Raw genomic sequence first — 21,315 nt, 5'->3', positions numbered from 1 at the left:
TAGGCCTCTATTGGAGTATTGTGTTCAGTTCTGGGCACTGCATTTCAAGAAAGATGTGGAAAATTGGAGAGGGTCCAGAGAAGAGCAACAAGAATGATTAAAGTTCTAGAGAACATGACCTATGACGGAAGGCTGAAGGAACTGGGTTTGTTTAGTTTAGAAAAGAGAAGATTGATGGGGGACATGATAGCAGTTTTCAGATATCTAAAAGGGTGTCATAAGGAGAAGGGAGAAAACTTGTTCATCTTGGCCTCTGGGGATAGAACAAGAAACAATGGGCTTAAACTGCAGCAAGGGAGGTTTAGGATGGACATTAGGAAAAAGTTCCTAACTGTCAGGGTAGTCAAACACTGGAATAAATTGCCCAGGGAGGTTGTGGAATCTCCATCTGTGGAGATATTTAAGAGAAGATTAGATAAATGTCTATCAGGGATGGTCTAGACAGTATTTGGTCCTGCCATGAGGGCAGGGTACTGGACTCAATGACCCCTCAAGTTCCCTTCCAGTCCTAGTATTCTATGATTCTATACCACCCAAGACTCTATTCTAATACAGTAAGGAGAGCATGAATCTACTTGGAAGTCTTATCACTGATATGGGGAATAAAATACAAGACACGCTTGTCTGATCATTTTGTGCATGAGGCCAGCAATTTGCAACTTTTTTTTTTCATTTGCAGACCCATAGAAAATTCATATAGCAGTGAGGACCCCTTTGGAAATATTAAACAGAGGATCCCCAGCGGTCCACTGATCACGGGTTGAAAGTCATTCTATTCTGTATTATTTGATGTAAGGCTAGAGGCAGAAAGATATTGGTAGCTGTAGGATAGCAGACAGCCACTCAGCAGATAACAGTTTTTTAGACCAGTTTCTTCCATCTTTCCTGTATTGAAAACAATAGAAAGATGGGTCTCCTGAGGATAGTGCTGTGCTTCTGAAACGGGGAACTACTGATACAGATTCAGAAGAAACAGGGATGGTTATGTGGGTTGTTTCCATAACACATCCCCATATAGTGTTGCCCATGGCCAAACAAAGTGAAGAAAGAACTAGGGATGTTAGGAATGGGTAATTGGCCAATTGTGTAGTCGATACAATTTGTTAAGACTACACAATTACAGGCAGTCCCCGAGTTACGCGGATCCGACTTATGTCGGATCCGCAGTTATGAACGGGGCCCTCCCTCTCCCTGGTCTCCAGCAGACCAGGGAGAGGAAGCAAAGCGGCGGAACACGCGGGCAGCGGACAGCCCAGATGCGTCTGGGCTGTCAGCTGCCCGTGTGCTCCGCGGCTTTGCTCTGGTTGCTCCCCGTCCCCCTGGACTGCAGACCAGGGGGACGGGGAGCAAAGCAGAGCAAAGCCACGGAGCCCGAGGGCAGCAGGACAGCCACGGAGCGTCTGGGCTGTCCCGCTGCACCCGTGCTCCGCGGCTTTGTTCTGGATGCCTGTGGTACAGCAGCTGGGGCGCTGCCAGTTGGTCCCGAAGCGCCGCTCTGGGCACTACTGGACCAACCCAGCAGCACCCCAGCTGCTCTGCCCCAGGAGTCCTGATTCAGCCACTGCTAGTCAGTTTCAGCAGCGGCTGAATCAGGACACCTGGGGCAGAGCAGCTTGGGTGCTGCTGGGTTGGTCCAGTAGCGCCGAGGAGCGGCGGCGCTACTGGAGCAACCCAGCAGCACCCCAGCTGCTCTGCCCTAGGCGTCTCCAAGTCAGCCGTTGCTGAAACTGACCAGTGACTGACTACAGGAAGCCTCTGCCCCGGGCTTCCTGGAATCAGCCGCTGATCAGTTTCAGCAGCAGCTGACTTGGGGATGCCTGGGGTTCTTAAGTTGAATCTGTATGTAAGTCAGAACTGGCGTCCAGATTCAGCCGCTGTTGAAACTGATCAGTTTCAGCAGCGGCTGAATCTGGACGCCAGTTCCGACTTACATACAAATTCAACTTAAGAACAAACCTACAGTCCCTATCTTGTACGTAACCCGGGGACTGCCTGTAGTTGATGAGGGCGGGGACACTTTGCAGAGCCGTAACGGGGGTAGCTCCCAGAGCCGGCATGAGTTGGGACTGAGCTGTCCCTGGCTATCGCCAGCTCCAGGACCACTGTGACTCTGCATCTTCAATGTAGTAAGAGCTGCCGGGATTTTATTCCATTTAAAATGCAGGGCTGCAACAGGCATGGCTCCCGGAGCTGGCACGAGTTGGGACAGCTTAGTCCCAGCTCGTGCCAGCTCTGGGACTGCTTCAGCTCTGACCCCTCTCTCATTCCCCTCTTCCTTCCCCCGCACACCGTGGAGACAGTGCTGGGGGGAACCGGCTTTTAAGCCAGCTCCCCCCGGCACCGGCTCCTGCCCCCACTTGCTGTCTCTGATATAAAGGCAACAAGCGGGGGGGGGGGGGGGGCAAGTAATCGACTACTCAAGCAGTCACATCTCTAGAAAGAGTCCCTAATTCTCTCTCAGTAAAAAGATCTAAACGATTGGTTAACAGATAAGTGGCACCTGCTATCTCTTGGTAGGGCTACTTTCATCATTTTGAACACATCTTATTTATGTCATTGATCAGATGTTTTAGGCTAGGTGGGGTGCATCTAATTGACAGAGGTTCTGATGGTTTTAATTTGGGATTTGCTTGGGCGATTAGAAGTTTCTGTTCCAAAGAGGAGGATGCACCCAAGCAAAGGGTTCCTTAAAGCAGACTGTTCTTACTGCCATGGGAGGGATGTGATTCCCTCTTCTATTTGTTACCAAACAGAGGAGACAATCCATAGTGGGCAAGTAAAAAGCAGCATAATGCTGACCACAAAGTGTCTTGAAATACACTTTCCAGTCTCTCCCTTGGCTTTGTGTGAGAAAAAAACAAAAGCCTACCCAAATTAAAAGATAAGAAATAATAAGGACAGAAGAAAAAGACAGAGATCCCAACATCCGTAGATGTCGGTGTTGGATTAATTTAGGATGGTGTGTTTTCTGCACATAAATAGGTTAACACCATTCACTCGCAGTGGTCTACTGCAACCAGCAGGGCTCTCAAAGTCACAGTCGCAGAATGTTCCCCAAATGAGAATATAATATGAGGTTCTCTTTCCCTAGGGGGAAAAATCGTATTTTCACTTGTGGTTTATGAATCTTTAACATTCCTACCATAGTCCCAGTACACAGTCTTAGTGAGCAATAACTTTTATGTGGTCTGCCAAGTAATTGTCCAATCAATTAGGAGAAAAAACAAGTAGTCAACAGAAACACTGAAAAATAAAACACTCTTTAAAAATAAAGCACCCTACTCTGTGAGAAAAAAAAACATAAACAGAGCTAATCACTGCTAAACCCTTATAATCCAGTCTTTATGCAAGTTAAAAGAATGGAATGAAGAGTCAAAAACTTCAAAAGGTCTCCTTGCTAATCAGTAGAACTTAGTGAATCATTTCTCAAGAAAAATAAGGAGTCTGAAATATTTAAACTCCAAATACTTTTCTGTTGTGAAAAGGGTTTCAAACATGCCATATAATACTGAAAAAACATACAAGGCATTCCCTATGCCTGTCAGTCAGCAACAGCTGTTCCAGGCACCTGGAAAAAGTTTACAGTTTAAGGCTTCATGTTCTGTGTACCTAAACACAATGGTAATAAAGGAAAATTTGTCAAACAGAAAATGGCCTGCTTTCAACTTGACTATAAAATATCTACAGCTCCCCACACTTCTTGTACTTAGTTAAGTATTATGTTCAATAATATTAATAGGCCCATATTTACCATATCTTAAAAGCTAACAATCCCACTGCTAGCACTAATTAAAAAGACAAGAAACTGAGAGAAAGCAGTAGATTATTTCTTCAATATGGATACATGCCTAGATTTAATAAAACCCATTTTAGTTTTATAACCTTACATTTGTTACAAAAATAATATAAAAGATATGTCTGCTTTTTGTTGTTTATTGACTAAGGACAGATTTTTTTCTTTTAGGTCTGTATTACAGTATGCAAGCCATCAGAGTTGGAAGACTATTTTCCCTTCATATAACAAGCGGCCTGTTATTCAGCAGACATGTTTTGGATCACAATGCGAGTTGAAAAGCTGACTTGGTAGTCTAGGAAAGAAGGCAGGCCATGTTCCACTGAACAAAGAGCATGTTTACACAACAGTCATGTTTGATAATTTTGGCAAAAATAAGGGTAATGGAACTACACCAGTGGAAGAGTTTAAGGTGGGTGGATATCCAGGGAGTGGAGAAACCTTGGCTCTGTTCTTTTTCTGTGTTCATGGGTGGTGAATTCACATAAAGAATAATGGTGAACAGAGATTTATACACTTTTCAAGTTTGCAAAAGAAAACAGAGCCCTTGCTCAGAAAGTTCTAGTAGCCAGAAAAAGAAAGTAGGACTAGAATCAGGACACAGAATTCCTGGGGACTATTTATGGCTCTACAATTTGCTCTTTGTGACCTTACACATGTCATTTTAAACTACTGCACAAAGAGCATACACCCATCATATTAGATTCCCCAATCAGTTCTCTCAGACAGCAGAACCATGCTAGGTTCCACTGCATGGTGAGCCTCCACACCCAGCAAAGTGGAGTGTTGATTCTGGCCTCAGCCATATATCAATAAAAGCAAAATCTCTACTCAGAATCTTCTTTATGTCCCCAACAGCTCTGCAGGAGTGAGTCACAGTCATACAGACATTTCTAAAGCGTCAAGCCCAACCTAAATATTTACCATTATAAAAACATTTAGGAAAGGTAACATCTTTTTTGTCTTTTATAAGTGTTTTTAAAATGTTCCCTACTGCTGAAATATCTATCAGCTCTCTCAAATCTAGAGAGCAACACTATAAAAATCTTAAGTCCCAAATGGTGCACAGAAGTGCAGAGACTGATCTCAATGTACAAATTAACCCATCTCTCAGTTTTAGACTACGTATACATAGAACTGATTCTAGGCAGAGCTAGGAACAATGCCTCTAGTTCAGGTTACATAACACTTTCCTTTTTAAGCTTCTGTGTTCAGTGGCCTATAACTGGTATTTTCTAACTTCTGAGTTCCTGATTTTGCAAACAATTTCCTTTCAATGCAATTTTTTAAAAAAATCCTTATGTTTGTAGAGACACAACTTGGGGGAGAAAATATCTTTATTGGACCGACTTCCATTGGTGAGAGAGGTAAGCTTTCACGCTCTCTCAGAGCTCTTCTTCAGGTCCATGTAAGCTCTGTATAAGCTCAAACACTTGTCTCTTTTACTAACAAAAGTTGATCCAATAAAAGATATTATCTCCCCCCATCTTGTGTCACCAAAATCCTCAGACTGACACAGCTATAACAAACACTGCATGCATATGTTTTATGCATATTACATCCACATATAGTCCATATTCTGCCACTACAAAGTAGGCAAAATGTCAGCCAAAATTATGGCAGTCATGTAAATACAACAGGCCAATCCCCTCTATACTCATTAATGAACTGTCATAAAAAACCCAGCACCCTAACTAGATTGTTCACCCTTTTATTGTAAACATTCTTTTCTAATTAGGCTTCCAAAAGAAAAGCCAAAACACCTTTGCCTCCCACTTTTCTTTCACTGAGTTTTATGCAGGAGGATGGGTTGGCAGGTAGTCATTAACATGTTATACAAGTGGGCACATAATGCAGTATAATGTAAAGTGGAAGACATTCTACAGTAATTCTTCCAGAGACTGAGATTTTCCATGGGCTGGTAGTCATTACATTTGGTTTCATTATGAGTGAAACTCTCCCTAAGCCAGCAAAAGGCTTTTATACCACCTATGCCTCCCTTAGGCTGAATTTTTGGAGGTTAAGTGGTCTGTGGGCTTCAAGTTGGCTCTGGGCGCAAGGGAAAATTTCAATCTATAATTATATTTTTTGTCTTCAGTGTCAAATATTGGGTACCAGTGCCCCATGTGACATGATTCGACACTCAATCACTGCATTATGTAGAACTGAGAATCTGAAATAAATGCGTAGGTTAAAAAATTAACATGCCCCAGCTTTTCAGCAAGCACTTGTTGCTGAGAAAGCATAATGCAGAATAGAAAAGATTGAGTGTGGCTCTTCTGTCTTTACCACGCATGTGAGCACCCAACAAAAAATCTGAAAGGCAGCCTGCTCACAAGAAAGTAGGTGTAAGTAAAGGGGATCCCATGACATCCACAGTCCTAACAAGCCAACCCATTTGCTGTCTGATGGGAAGTAGCCCAGCTAAACAGCTGCCCTTCTAACAATGCTGGAGACTTTGTTGCTCTTGATTATATCCATGATCTCATACAGGTTGAATCTATCTGGTCTGACAACACCCGTGGTCTGGCAGAACCATAAGCCTCAAGAGGCCAGTGGCAGGGAGTAGCTGGCCACAGAGCCCGGCACCTCTAAGGCTGGTCATGGAGCCGGGAGCCTGGTGACCTGGAAAGTGGGGAACATGGCAATCTGCTGACAGACCCCAGGATAACACAGTGTCTATCAGCAGAGGGCCGACCTCCCAAGTTTGGCAAACTCCCTCGTTTGTGACCAGCATGTTCCTGAGGGTGCCGGACCAGGGAGGTCCAATTGACCATAGTTACTTCGTCTTCTACATGTATTTAATTTGTGGTCTCCCATATTTGGGCACACAAAAAGATGAAGTTACTTTACCCACCTGCCTGTATTTAATCTCCATATAAAATTTTAGTTAGGGTTGCCAGGTGTCTGGTATTCACCCAGACAGTCCGGTATTTTCGGCTCCTGGCTAGTAAAAAAATTCAGAGAATACCAGACACCTAAAATGAATTTTTCCCTAGCCAGGAGGCAAAAACGCCGGGCACCTGACAACCCTACAAACACTCAGTGTCCAGCTTCCCCCACCCAGCCCCCAACACTCCTAGCCCCCCGTCACCAGCCCCCATGCTTACATGGTTCCCCAAGGCTGCCGGCACAAAATGGCTGCCAGCCAAAAGACCTAGGGGAAGCAGTGCTTTCCCCTGTGTCTTAGTGCTCAACTTCTCCCCTGTTCCTATCCCTGCACTCACTCTTAAAGGGGACATGCTGTTTTATTTTAATTTTTTTTGGGGGGGGGGGAGGCTTAAGTCCTTGGGGTCTTTTGGGGTCTTTTTTTTTCCCCCTCAACAACTTTGGTCTCCCATTCCCCCGCCTTTTTTTCCCCTCTTCAACAGCATTTTTCCCTTTTTTGGGGGGGGGAGGTGGTATTTTTGTTTCAACCATCTGGCAACCCTACTTTTAGTAGAGATTAAACTCTCACCAGAACTCTGGCAAGTTCTATTACATAAAAACTCCAATCCCTAGCCTATAGACACACACATTTCTCTAGTCTAAAAGACCCCTGCCAAACTGTGCAACACCAGTAAAAAGGGTGCTCTAGAGTATCAGCCCCAAAAATGTTATCTAAAATAAAATCCTCATTACTCTAGATTCTGGAGGCAAATTGTGACCTTACTGTGCATCGCTAAATCTAACCAATGTGTGATGTTCCTCTGATGACATCGGCCTGTAAAAACACAAAAATGCACTTTAAAGGCTAAGTAGGCCTAGTAAGTGCATTCAAAGATTGGTCCACAGTTAAACTTAGAGGCTTGAGCTTAGCTGGCTATCCAAAATTAGAGGCATTTGTGCTTATTTCAATACTCTGTTAGAAGAAACGTCCCACCCATGCCCTTGCACCTGACATCTGTGTATCAATGGGTCCAGTGTTATTCATTTACTTCAAGAGTGCCATCCTGAATCTCTATGTTTTATTAAATAAGAATCTGTGTTATGACAAAAAACAAAACACCATGATTCCAACCAGAAATCAAATCCATTTCCTGCGCTGCTTCACCGCTTTCCTAAGTCTGTCTTAGGGCTTGTGATGAATGGGAGAGGTACTATCCTTTACTGAACATTCCAGCCATTCAGTTATTTAAACTGCCTTTAAGGGTTAAAACCCTAGACAGTAGGTCCTAGACCTAGACCTAGACCTAGACCTAGATCTCCAGGGATGCTAGGGAAGCAGCAAGTGACTTGGAAGCCAGGAAAGCCAATAGAAACAGTAGTGATCTTCCAGTTCCAATCTTTATGTGACCAGAGGAAAGCTGGAAGACATGAACTGAGCCTGGGATCAAGGCATAGAGTATCCAGAAACATCCATGCCTTGAGAAGAACTAAATCTTAGAACAACAGCTATATGATTAGATCAGGGGATGTTTGGGTAGATGTGATCAGGTTATTTTCTTGATTTTGGGGGTTGTTGGGCTTCTCTCTCCTGAACACATGTATACCCCCCACCCTCTTTAAACTATAACTCTCCAACCTGAATCCCAGGGAAGCAATTCTCTGTGTTTTAATCTTTGGGGATTTTTTTGGTTAATAAAAATCACCTTTTTAAGACCAGGATCTGATTCCTGTGTCCAAAAAAGCAGGAGGTTCTGTGTGCACGTGCCTAGGGCTGCACAGCCAGCTATTAAGAAAAACTACTATTCTTTTTTCAAGCTCTCTCCAGAGGGAGCGTGAAAGAGCTGGAGGATATCCCAAGGAAAAAATTCCCAAATGTGTCTTCCTGGGTTCTCAATGGGGTTTTTGCATTTGGGTAGTGGCAACAAACAAGAGGGAAATGCATCAGAACCCAATCAGTCTCCTATGGTAGCAAACATAGATGCTGCACATTCTAGTTGATCTGCAAGTTCAACAATCCTGTGCTCACTTCCCCCTGCAATCCATGGAGAACTCCACTGAAGCACCTCCCTGTCAACATTACTAGTGGCATTGACGCCTTTTATTCCACCCCGAGGGACATTAATGACAGCCATAGCTTCATGTGCACTGACCTCTAAAAGCCAAAGTTGATGGGGTATGAGCAAGTAAAATGGACGTGATTGTTTTTTCACTTTACACACACTTTTCCTTGATTCTGTTACAGGATCAAATTCTATTATTTAGAACATAATTCATCTTCATTAGATCACTGCTGCAGAGTACCTAGCAGTTCAGAAAGTAACCAAGTAGACATTACTGTAAGATTCCACGCAATTCATAGGATCAGTGATAATGTAATAGTCATAAATGTACAGTACCACAAAAATAGGTGTTATATTCACACATACACCAAACACAACACAATTAGGTGTTATATTCACACATACACCAAGCACAACACAATTCCTAAGATGCCCCAAAACAGCAGGGCCACACAGTGGTCAGTACACTACAAAGCATTACAGGGGCTCACTGCTCCTTCAAAGACTCCCTGAGCCGTTATAGCTCCATGCTGAGCTCTTCTGCTAGCCTGTCTGTCTGGCTATTCCAACTCAGCAGGCAAACACTCTGCCCTCCTCCCTGGCAGTAGCTTTTCCCCTACTTTCCTTCACAGATGTTATATAGTACACAGCAGGCAGTGATAACCACTGGCGTGTTTTTCTCACTGAGATCCAAACTTGTGAGTAAATACTGCCAGCGTCCCTTCTGTCCAACAAAAGCACCTTTAACTGTCATTCAGCACATGCTGAGCCAGTAACCAAATTTCCTTGGTGCAAGCAAGGTGGCTGCTGTATGGCTTCATAACCCAGGAGAACAAGGGGCAGGCACGATTGCCAGGCTCAGTACAGTCATTTCAAACTTCCCCAATGGTAATCCATCTGTCAGGAAAGAAAGTCCCTACACTTAGTTTTCTGTAAAGTCCTACATTCTTAAAGATAAAAGCATCTTTCATCCTTCTTGAAGAGTCAAAACTGATGCTGGTGAAGTGCTGCCCTCCAACCAAGTGATCCACAGAAACATGTATACCCATAAGGAAGTAGTCCTTTCTCTTTCTATACTCTGTGGCAAAGTGGTCTGATAGCAAAATAAGGATATGTTTGCTATGTAACACTTCATATATATTCAAATACATTTAAAAGGCTGGTACACAGTGGGGCGTCCCTGTGTGAGCTGTCCTGGCTTGCACTGGGTCCCTCCTGCTGTACTTTAGCCTTTTAAATGTATTAAGAACCGGCAAGCTCTTAATACATTTAAAAAGCAGAAGCGTGTCTGGGACTGGGCACGAGCCAGGAAACAGCTGATTCCCGATTCATGCCCTGTCCCCACTACCCTCCTGTCTCCCCCTGCCTCCTACAGACATGGTGCTGGGGGGAACTGGCTTTTAAGTTGACTCCCCCCAGCACCGGCTCCTGCTCCTTCGCCACTTGCTGCCATTGATAGAGGTAATAAGAGTGGGGGAAGCAACTAGTCGAGGGACTAGTCAACTTTTTTTTTTTTTTTTTTTTTTGCTTATTGGATAGTTGACTAGTCACATCCCTACTCATGGTGCACTACACTATGCCTCAAAAAAGCATTTCTGGTGATAAGTGCATCGCCAACACAAGGCAATAAGTATGCACACACACAAGCGATAAAGTAACCACAGCGACTTTATGCTGCTATAACTTGCATTGATCAAAGCTTATAGTGTAGACAGGAGCATCAGCTATGTCTACAGCTGGAGCCAGGGGTGTGACTCCCTGCTCAGGTGGACGTACTCACAGTAACTCTAATTAAACTAATGCACTAAGAATAGTCGTGTATATAGGGCAGCACAGGCAGTCACGAGGACTTGCTGCCCCAATATACACCTACAGGGTCAAGACAGGTTTGTATTGGAAGAAGTTAGTCCTTGCTGTTGTTTGCCACTCTCAGTGCTATCATGGCTACACTTCTATTTTCAGTATGCCAGCTCAACAGGAATTAGCACAAACACATCTACTTGGAGCTACAGGTGTGATTCCAGCTCCAGTATAGACACAGCCTTAAATTGAGGCAAGCTGGTATGAAAAACTACCTTGTGCTACCCTGTTTCAGGGTAATTTCCTGCAGAAAGCCTGCTGCTGAGCACTGAAAGTTCCACAGGGTATTCGAAATGGGAGTAGATTAAACTGTGCTAGGGAACTTTTAGTGTGCCCAGACACTTAGCAAGCACCAGTATAACGAGTGGTAGAGTGGAACTGGTTCTGTGAACACCCCAACTTACCACAAATTAAGTGTTCAGGTAGACAGGCCCTTAGATTTTGGATCTGAAATACTTTGGCAGAGGTATAGTGGTCAATTTGTGTAGCTCCTACCCACATCTGAAATTGCCTAATTTCATCTAGCCCTATTAGCCTCATACTTTACAGAATATTACATACTTTTACTACCAAATAACCCTTGAAGAAAAAAACCAAGAAACACGATGAAAAATAAATTGAAAAGCTGAATCTGAGATAAAGGAGACACTGACTTTACACTTACTTTACAGATGTAATATATAGATTTCATATGGAAAAATAAAATGTTTCTTAATTTACGATATGTTCCAAATGAATTTTACATTTTAAAACCTAGTCACGGCAGCTAACAAAACTCACAAAACAGCAACACACCTGACAATGCTCATACTACATTTGCAATATGGTAACATTTTAAATTATTTTATTGCACTATTTCAATAGATTTTTTTTCCCAAACAGACAAAATGAGAATAATAATTTTGTTTACCTGAGATGCTCTGCATGGAAGTTTGTAATTTTTTGTTACTGATTCACAATATCTCATACCAAATGTGAGAGCTTCACTATTTACAGTGTAACTTGTTCTGCAAATATTCCGTTCAACTAGCACTCAATTCCTTTTCACTTGTGATGCAATGGAATGCCAAAAAAGAGAAAAAACACATTACAGGCCCACAAAAAGAAAAGATCACAGAACTTCATATTGGTCTCCTTTGCCTAGGTGTAAATCAATGGAGTTTCAATGGAATAAAAGTAGTGTAAGCGTCATGTTTTGTAAGACATGACTTCTATCAAGCAAAGGTAGAATTAAGTAGGATGACATTTGTAACACGAATGCAATAACATTATCCTGGTTCCAAAAATGATAATGTAGTCCCAATTCTTTCACATGAACAATATATTTTAAGATATATTATATTTCTAAACAGTGACACTTATTTTAAAGTATTTCAATATATCATGCTTATTCTTTTTTGGTCTGAAATCACTTAAACCACAGTTCTGCAAGGTACTTGTACCCAACTTTAAATGCATGAGCGATCCCACTGATTTAGTATGGATTATTCACACATTATGTTAGGCCGGTGCTGAAGAACCTTGCTGTACCTAGGCCATAATGAAGAACAGTTCTATGTGAGTTCAAGTCCACATTAGACATAATGTCTTTTTATATTTGTCCTATGACTTGCCAAAAGTTTGGTTGCATCACTTATACAACCTGTAAATACACAAAATCTCTCTAAAACGGCTTGAACATCAACTGAAGCAGACTTTTAATTTACATCCTATGTCCACTGAATTTCTCTATTAGTGAAGACAAATACGAGCTTCAAATAGTAGCTTTAAAATGTCTCCTTTGTTTATCTTCCCCGAGCACAGCTAACTGGTGAATGTGTAACTTTTTTTTTTGGTTGGCTTTGATGAGTAAGCATGAGCAAATATAAGCAGGTAAGTTTTACAAGAGTGGAGGGTGAGTCTATAGAAACAGCATAGTTCTATCATTTCATTGGGGACTTTGCATATACTAGGTAAAAAAACAAAACAACATATATTTCAAAAATCATATTTCCTTGAAGAGTCAACATAAACCTAACTTGCTATTGGTTGTTACATTTTAATTTAAAAGTAAATAATTATACCATAAAAAGACGTCCAGAGAGTGCTTCTAAATTAGATGTGCACATAATTTAGATGGTTAGATGCCCAATCTCTCTCTCTCTCACACACAGATACACACACACACAGTATGTGTGCAAATATGGAGATCCCATAGTCTCATGTGGCTATCAAGGATTTTAGAAACAAGCCAAAATTAAACTTTAAAAAAAAAAAGCTTAGCAAGTGGAACCAAGCAGCAGTTTCCACTTACCCTTCAACAGTCAGAGATAATTTAAGTCTTGTTGATGTCAATAAGTGGTTATAATAAGAGACATTAGTAGTAAAAAAGGTAAAGAATGTTGCACGAATATTCTCAGCATGGTTCATTGATAAGGGAGCTAAAAACTGTATTATTAAAAAAAGTCACTGGTTCAAAAATTCTGGCAAGGTAGACATCCTATGTTAAAACTTATTTAATTTTGCCAGTGCTGCTTCATCTCTGAGCTTGCAGAGCCAGAGCTTTTCTGTTAAAAAGCAAAAGACATTTTACGCACAATTTTCCCTCTACTAGAAAGAGGTATATTGTGCCCTTCAGTGAACATAAAATTGATATTATCATCTCTTAGTTTATATCTCACTACTTAACCTTCAGATTAAAAGTTATTAGTTTTGAATGACTAAAAAGACATCGTGTCACCTTCCAGTCAACACTGGGAGATCGGAGAACTCGGGGGGGAAAGCATGAGTGAGAAAAACACTACGTGTGGAAAGTCTTTTACTCCCTGTGCTGAAAAAGACTCAAAGAGACTGCTCTTTCATGAGCTTATTGTAAATGCGAATTACCAGTGGACTAAAATGCAAAAGCAGACACAACCCTGATGACTTGTAAGTCGTTTAATCTATATTGTATGGCTCTTTCAATGATATCAGTAGTTTAATAAGTACACCCCTTATCTTCCCAACAAAAGTGACTCAAAACATGTTTTCCCTTAAAGCATAACAAATAAGTTTAGTCTAATCCAGTTGTGTCAATATGGAAAAAAGACTTTATCAAAGATGAGTAATTTTGTTCTAAAGAGAAAAGTCCACTTCATGATCAGTAGGACTATAAAATTTGATATAATTTATATGCCCCTTTCATATTTTTTAAAAGATGAGAGTGTTAGTGAATTTGTTGTTAAAAACGAGACAGCATTCAATTCATTTGTACTGATACATGCTGAATGACTTCTACTCTGCGTACATGCTCAGGTTCTAACCAATCACTGTATTTTGGTTTGGGAAGGAACTTTCCCCTGGCTATTGTGGACAGAGAAACTGGGGTTGGGTTTTCATTTTCTTGTCTTCCTCTGCAGCATGTGGATAGGTCACTTGCAGGTTGAAACTAATGTAAATGGTGAATTCTCTGTAATTTGAAGTCTTTAAATCATGATTTGAGGACTTCAGCCAGAGGTTAGTGGCCTATTTCAGGAATGAGTGAGGATCTGTGGCCTGAAATGTGCAGGAGAAATCAGAGTAGATGATCATGATGGTCCCCTTCTGACCTTAAAGTCTAGTAGGAGTCTAATAAACTCTTGAAATTCCTAATTTACCAAATTAAAGCAGTCGCTGAATAAAATACCTAATAACTATACATTTACCTCTTTCTTGTGTCATGGAAGAGTCTGACGAAACATATCATGCTTTAAGACTCTTCTTTTCCTCAGTGTGAAACTTTAAAAATCCAATATTGCAACCTTAGAGACAAACTGGAATACGCTACCATTGCATTGCTTGCACTTTGCCCCACAACCCAGAACCCCACTGAAGTTATTTAGACTACTGATGGAGTAGAGCTACTCACTGTATGTAAGGTATTAGTATTTGGCCCAAAACATCTTATGTGAAAAGTGTGAATGTTTTGTATATCTCATGCATATGAATAGGATTCAATTTGTCTGTTACTTTATCATGTGCATTAGTTTCAAGGCAAATAAAGGTATAAAAGTAGGAAAATGAAGGGAAAATTAAACATAACATTTTGTCAAAGTCTGCTCAAGAAAAAGCTGCTTACCTTATTTTTGTAGACACAAGTTAAACATACTATTTAGCTAAACTCTTCAGAAAGCTAAGAGACACTTTAGAATTACAGTATAGTCCAGTTCAAAGACAAAGTGATAAAAAGAAACTCTCTTACATAAAGCGCAACTTTCTATATAAACTTCCTTCTTGTTTCTCTATGTACCACTTGCATTTATATTGCTATTCTACTCTGACATAAAAGCAGTCACCTTGTAACCCTTTTTATCAAGTAATCTATGCGCTACCTAAAAGTACGCTACACTGCATCAGGCAAGCTATAGGTTTACATTATACAAACATTCCAATTCTGCCTGCTCAGCACTGGTTGTCAATAAATGCAAGCAATTGCAAAACAGCAATGTGTTTTTTTCCTTAAGAGAACACTGATATGAGTCTGCCAGTTTTGCAAAATAAACTCTTTGCAATCTTTGCAGCTAATCTGTCAACAAATTGCTATTAAAGTCATACCTCCTAAAAGTTCAAAAGGATTTTGAATTAGACAAAAGACTCTTGGGGCAGTACTTGAAGTTATGGTATCCAACTAGAACCTTCTATAGAGGTGTTTGCATTTCTGCCACCTTGCCACAGAGCATTTCAGGTCTTGCTGGAATTCACCCTTTATGTTCCATCCTTTTAATTCCATTTGTACTTTTTATCTTTCTATTAATAAACAAACAACATGCTTTAATGTGCAGAAAGAAACCACAAAAATGGTGCTGAAAGTTATTTGGTTCTTTAGTATCAGTGGGTCATATTCTCTACTAGAGTAAACCTGAGAAATGCCATCCTAGTAACTGGAGCTGCACCCATTCACACTAAGGGTGAGTCTACACAACACCCAAAACTTGAAATAAGAAATACAAATCGCACTATGCAAATTGTGTAGCTTCGTCACAGTCTAAGCAGCACCAAATTCCAAAATACAGCGCTACTCCGAGCCATCCCTTTCTCCTCGTATAATGAGGCTTACAGGGATGGCGAAATAGCGCATCCACTATATTTTGAAATCGCAGACACATTCAAAAGATGCGGGGTAGCTATTTCAGGTTACTTCTGGTATCCTGAAATAACTTTGCTGTGTAGACGTACCCTAAAAGAGCATCTGCACTCACAGGTCTTTGGCAAGAACTGTTCTACCACAGCTCCCTTCAGGGAGCACGGCTCTAAAATACCTCTTGGTCATTAGACATTCTTGTTGAACTCTTCGGGTTGTTTCAGTGATTTGTGTGAGCAACCAGATATTGCCAGATTTCTCAGTTGCTGGGTCTAAGCCTCTCTGGCTTGTTACAATGTTCTGTCTCACCTCTGTTGTCTGGTTAGGCACCTGGAGTTCCTCTGGGCTGTTCCACTGCTCTGCTTGACTTGTCTATTTCAGCTCTTCTTGAGGAGTCTGATGCTCCAGGGCACCTTAAGGCTCTAATTGAAGTCTCAAGGCAGAAAACAGTCAACAAAGCCAGTGTTTGTGAAAAGACCCATTTCTGAAAAATGCTGGGAATCTTCAATTTGCAGTGATCATAGAAGCTGAGGAGGATCACTGCCTCTCTCAGGAGGCATTAATACCTTGTGAAATGTGTTCTTGCTCCCCGTTCTGTCAATTCCTGGAGCTCATTCTTCTCATCCATTACCATACCGCTTTCTAATTCTATCTCTCTATCTTTCCTGCTGCCCTCTCCACAAAGGACCTTAATTCTACCACCAGTGCTATTTTGGATAGTATTTTATGCCACAAATGTCTCCACTGACATTAACTGAGGACTACTCATCACTTTGAGTGTTACAGAATTGGGCCCCAAATTTGCTACTCAAAGGACGATTTAACATGGTGCAAGAAACATTAGCTCTAGGCCCTATTTAGTTTCCCTCTACACATTCTCCTGCAAAGGAATTAAACAAATGACAAAGACAGCATAGTATTTGTACTAGATTCATCACCATGCTGATTGCAAGAGTACCCACAATCCATGTTATTCCTCCAAAATGATGAATGCCAGCATTACTTGGTGTTTTTCTATTATATAAGATTTACAAAAGTGAATGATTTGTATATTTGTTAAAACTTCCTGAATCAACCTTAAAAAAAAAAAAAAAAAAAAAAAAGGTTTACACAATTCAAAGAAACAAATGTTGGTTCTTGCTAAGTCGCAAACTTAAGGAGTTCAAATTCTAAAATCCAACTAAATGCTTTATCCAAAAGCATTGAATGGCAGCATCCCTTGCTTGACCATTCATGGGAAATACGCAATTAACAAGTTAACCAGAGAAAAGCCACGCTCAATCTATACTCTGCTTATTTTTCAGACAACACAAATGCCAGGTGGCACAAAGAAACGCTTAGACTGAAATACTCTTAAGAAATAGCTGCTTTATTTAAATAACTATTCATTTGTATTGAAGCAGCGTTATCTAGCATGCATTCTGTTAAGTGACCTGAGAGCATATGTTGTATATGGAGAAACATCTAAACATTATGCTCTGTGTTGTATGCGTATCTATAAATGCTTGCATTAGCAGCCTGAAAACATTTTTTCTTTATGGCATTTAAAACTATTTTCAAAACACAATGATTGATACATTATTACACTAGTTTTGACAGCCCTTTAGATATTGCACTCTTTTTTTAAAGAAGTGTTATAAACTAAGCAAACGATTCACTTTTTAAAAAGAGAACCCAATAGAAAAAAAAAGACTCATCAAAACAAATTAATTGTAGTATTAAAAACACAGAACATGGAGGCCTTCGCAAACCAAGAGGAAATCATGTTAATCAGAAGCAAGAGAAACGTGGGCAAAAGGTAAATACGGAGTACAACTGAGAATCTACAAAACTTCACCGTAAAGAAATTCTCCCCTGCTCAATTTCTGTGTCTAAGTCACTGGTAGGGTCTGGGAGAAAGATGAAGAAAGCACATCCAGCTGTTCTGAGCATCATTTGGGAGTGGGTTGGAGGACCTCACATAATGTTTTTTGGAATGCATCTGTCTCTCTTCCTTAATTGACCAAATGGACGGCTGTTGACTGATACAGAACATTACATACAAGATTAAGATGTTACCTCACTCAACAGCGATCCTTCTGGTTGATTACGGAGAGGCGCTGACATATTCCCAAGGGTGGCTGCTTCAGTGCAGATTAATATTTGGTGATAAGGAAGAAACATCAAAGTTTCTTATTTTTGGTCTACCAAATTTGGAGGATTTATTTTTTCAAGGGAGACTAAACAAAGGAGGCGGAGTGAAGAGAAGACTGAAAAATTCCAAAGCATTCAAATCAAAACAGTGTAATTAATTCATTGAGAGATGAAGCCTTTTTAAGAGCAGACCTTTGTGCTGAATGAACTTCTAACATATTTTACGGTTCTAATTCTCTTCTACTGTCCTACATTAATCAAAGCTGTAACCCCTGTTGTCTTTGCACTACGAATCAGAATGTGCCCCTGGCGAAGAATGAGGGAAAAGTCAACAGGAATTAAGTTTCAGTGCAACTGTTTACTCAACTATGGCCTGCAGTTATTGAAATTTTATCTGTGGTTTTGTGTGACTACTACAGTAATGAATTCAGCATGGCTGTGATTTTCTCACTGATGGCATTCTCACTTCAAGTAAAAACCTGTAGAATGAAAATGATCGAAACAAGCAAAGTCTACTGCATTTAGTATCATACATTTCTCCAAGCTGTTTAATTCTGGCAGTTTTCTGTCTTACTCTGGCAAACTTGGCTACTTGCTACTTTTTCAGTCTTTGATTTTGCCATTGTTTTCAACTGCAGGATTTTCTTCACCACAACCTGCTGAAAAGATCACTGTGCATTTAAAAGTGTCTTGCAGAGCCACCAGTTGCCTTTTTCAAAGAATGTTTACTGCATTACAACAAGTACTGTTTAGGCATCAACACATTCCCAATGGCAGCAGTGCTCCTCTTCCTCCGAAAACATGTTAATACTACGTGCTAGGTAGTTTGTTATAAGAAATAACCTACTAACAATAAGACCGATGAGCTCAATTGTTTCTGTCTAAAATGCACTAATTAAAGTACACAGGACACACATTAATATACAATTTTGCTCCTGATGATTTTGTAGTAAAAATAGGACTGCTACGATAATTTGGTATTTATTTTTTTAAGTGTCACTGCAGTAGGTAGGTACCTTGACAAAACATTTTGCTAACAGAAAAGACTCTGCTGATACAGGATGTGGCTATATTAAAATGTATTGCAAAAACAAAGTTCAGATTTAGTGATTCTTCCAACCAGACACATATTTTGGAAACTAGTTATTTGTATACAGTGATTCACCCAGTCACAGCCCCTACACATTTAGACAATAAAAACAATGATCTTTGGATCTTTCCAGTGAGTGCATGAGAAAGGGCACTGGAAGATAAGTATAAATTTCCCTTTGCATTATGACTGCATTCATCTAAATATTGCAGGGTATATCTCCTACCCATGTATGTATATCCTCCTACGCATTTATTTGAGTGGCAAATATCAATGGTTTTAAGAGTTAAATACTTTTTTTAAAATTATTATTATTTAGAAAGGGAAGTTGTAATACATATCTTACGGTACCTGCTGTTGCTGAAGATGTGCTAAATCTGCAGCCCCAATTTCAACTGAGGGTGTCTCACCGTTGGATCTCACTTCCCGTAGGCTGCACTCTAGTAAATGGTTGCCACTGCTTGCTCCATTCTGAATGGCTGAACCGTTACTTTTTGTCTCAATCCCAGATTCTTGCATCATGACTCAAAAACCTGAAATAATTTAGGGGAGGAGAAGAAAAAAGCAGCTGTTAAAACAGTTGCTGTATATAAGGAGACATGCCCTGTTTTAAATCCTGCCCAAACTATAAACATATGTCATTTCCCGTCATACAATTTATCTTTCATTAATGGTTCATTCTACCAGTTTATGTTTATCTCTTGGAACGGCTATAATATTAGTAAGTAAATTCTGTTCTAAATATAGCATTATTTGCTCAATATTTTTTCCACCCTTACAGAATTTTTTTTCACTTCAACACATAAAATCAATAATTTTACATGTGGATGTTTTATTTCAAAACTGATGAGTCTTTCTATGTTTATGAACAACATCTAAATCCTGATACATAGTGGACAGGAGCTGAAAGCTGAAGTGGAGCATTGAATATTCAGATCTGCATTCACATCAAGACTCTGTCACATTAGCAACTTTTATTATTATGAAGCACGAGAAGGTACTTCGGGTTGAATCTGCAAGGTGCTGAGCACCTTGAATTTTTGCTGAAATCTAGGATTCATTCAGCCACTCACAGAATTCTGTGCCCTTTGAGTAAATTTCCTAGTTATTTTTATCTATCTGGCATACTATACACTTTAGTGATACATTGTTTCTTGCAAATAATTCAGCTTACTCTAGTATTAAAAAAGTATCTGGAGAATTTTGGTCTTCCTTTGTGAAGCATTCACAGAAATCATGACCAGGGTGTGAATACTATTTGTAGTTATTTGTCAAGTAGTTTATATGAACAACAAATTTCAGTCCACAGGCAACTCACAAACCATTCACTGACTCTGGCCATTTGCAATGTTATAATCGTATCTGACTGACCATCTAAGTTAAGGATAGTGGTCAGTGGTGGGCAACCTGTAGCCCGAGGGCCATATGCGGCCTAGCGGAGCTGTACGTGTGGCTCACGAGGCATTTTGTTTACTGTTGCTGGTTCTGCTGGTTTCCATCCAGGTGGGGTTTTTTTTAACTGATATTACAACACTCACATGCACATAAAGCAAGGGCATGTGAAGTGAGAGGTGTACTGACAGCACACAACATTGAGAGCCATGAGCTCCCTCTGCATTCAATCAAAGCACTGCTATGGTTCAATTGGCACACTCTGCAAACTCTAGTTACACAAGCGCAGTTAGCAAAACTACCCAATCCCATGAGACTGTCTTAGTTATGACAGTCTTGCAGCCCACTGAGATGAAGGAGGGTCAATCATGCAGTCTGCACAGTAGTCTATGTTGCCCACTGCTGATATAGGTTCAACTGCTCTCCACTGGCAAGAAAAGACCCATACTTAAGGAGGAACTCGTTTAAATTCTGTAACTTTTAACCAGTTCACAAACAGGAAGAAATATTCCCCCTCCTAGCACATGTGGGAAATCATCAATCACAGGAAGAGAATGAAAGCAATGCATTTCTAATGGAAAAATACTAGGGGAAGCTACTTTCCCCAGAAAATCAGTACAGGCATAATTTTGAGCCATGAGACATCTTCCGTACCATATTTGTTGGAAAATGAAAGGTTCTTTCCTCCAGGGCCAACTCCCTTAGGTTAACTACTGAGAGCAAGCAGTCCCTTTCACTAACATTTCAGGAGTTGCCAAACTGTCAAGCACTAGATGATATACAGCATCAAACTAAGGTTATTATTTAGTTCTGTGGGTTGAGCTACACTCCAACCAAACAACCATATGCCTCTCACTAATTGATAAATTTGGATATTCATAATGATGTTCCATGAACCTAATAACCAATATGTCCTATCTGAGAAGCAACTGCTTAATAAGGACTTTGTCAGATACACGACACAACATTCGTTTCCAATTCACAATCAAGGCTGGGGAAACCAAACATAAGCCCCTCCCCCCCGACACCTGTCACTAAGGGA

At 40.5% G+C, this 21,315-nt stretch overlaps 1 protein-coding gene across 44 annotated transcripts in view; it reads right to left on the bottom strand.

Annotated features, from left to right (window-relative positions):
* FOXP1 (forkhead box P1) overlaps positions 1 to 21,315 on the bottom strand; it is a 561,728-nt gene that overhangs the window by 211,052 nt on the left and 329,361 nt on the right. For 42 of the 44 annotated variants that reach the window (XM_089781253.1, XM_075938629.2, XM_075938606.2 and 39 more), the window contains one exon: positions 19,233 to 19,414. In XM_089781253.1, the coding sequence (XP_089637379.1) occupies positions 19,233 to 19,403 (171 nt within the window). In that variant the 5' untranslated portion in view covers positions 19,404 to 19,414. Of the gene's footprint in view, positions 1 to 19,232; positions 19,415 to 21,315 lie in introns of those variants that run through there. The other 2 variants (XM_075938632.2, XM_075938633.2) reach the window with 1 other exon arrangement.

The sequence above is a fragment of the Pelodiscus sinensis genome, chromosome 11, assembly GCF_052426305.1.
Source record: "Pelodiscus sinensis isolate ZL-2025 chromosome 11, ASM5242630v1, whole genome shotgun sequence".
NCBI classification, from domain to species: domain Eukaryota; kingdom Metazoa; phylum Chordata; order Testudines; family Trionychidae; genus Pelodiscus; species Pelodiscus sinensis.
Note: the sequence above shows the minus strand (reverse complement) of the source record. Positions and strands in the feature narration are given on the sequence as shown.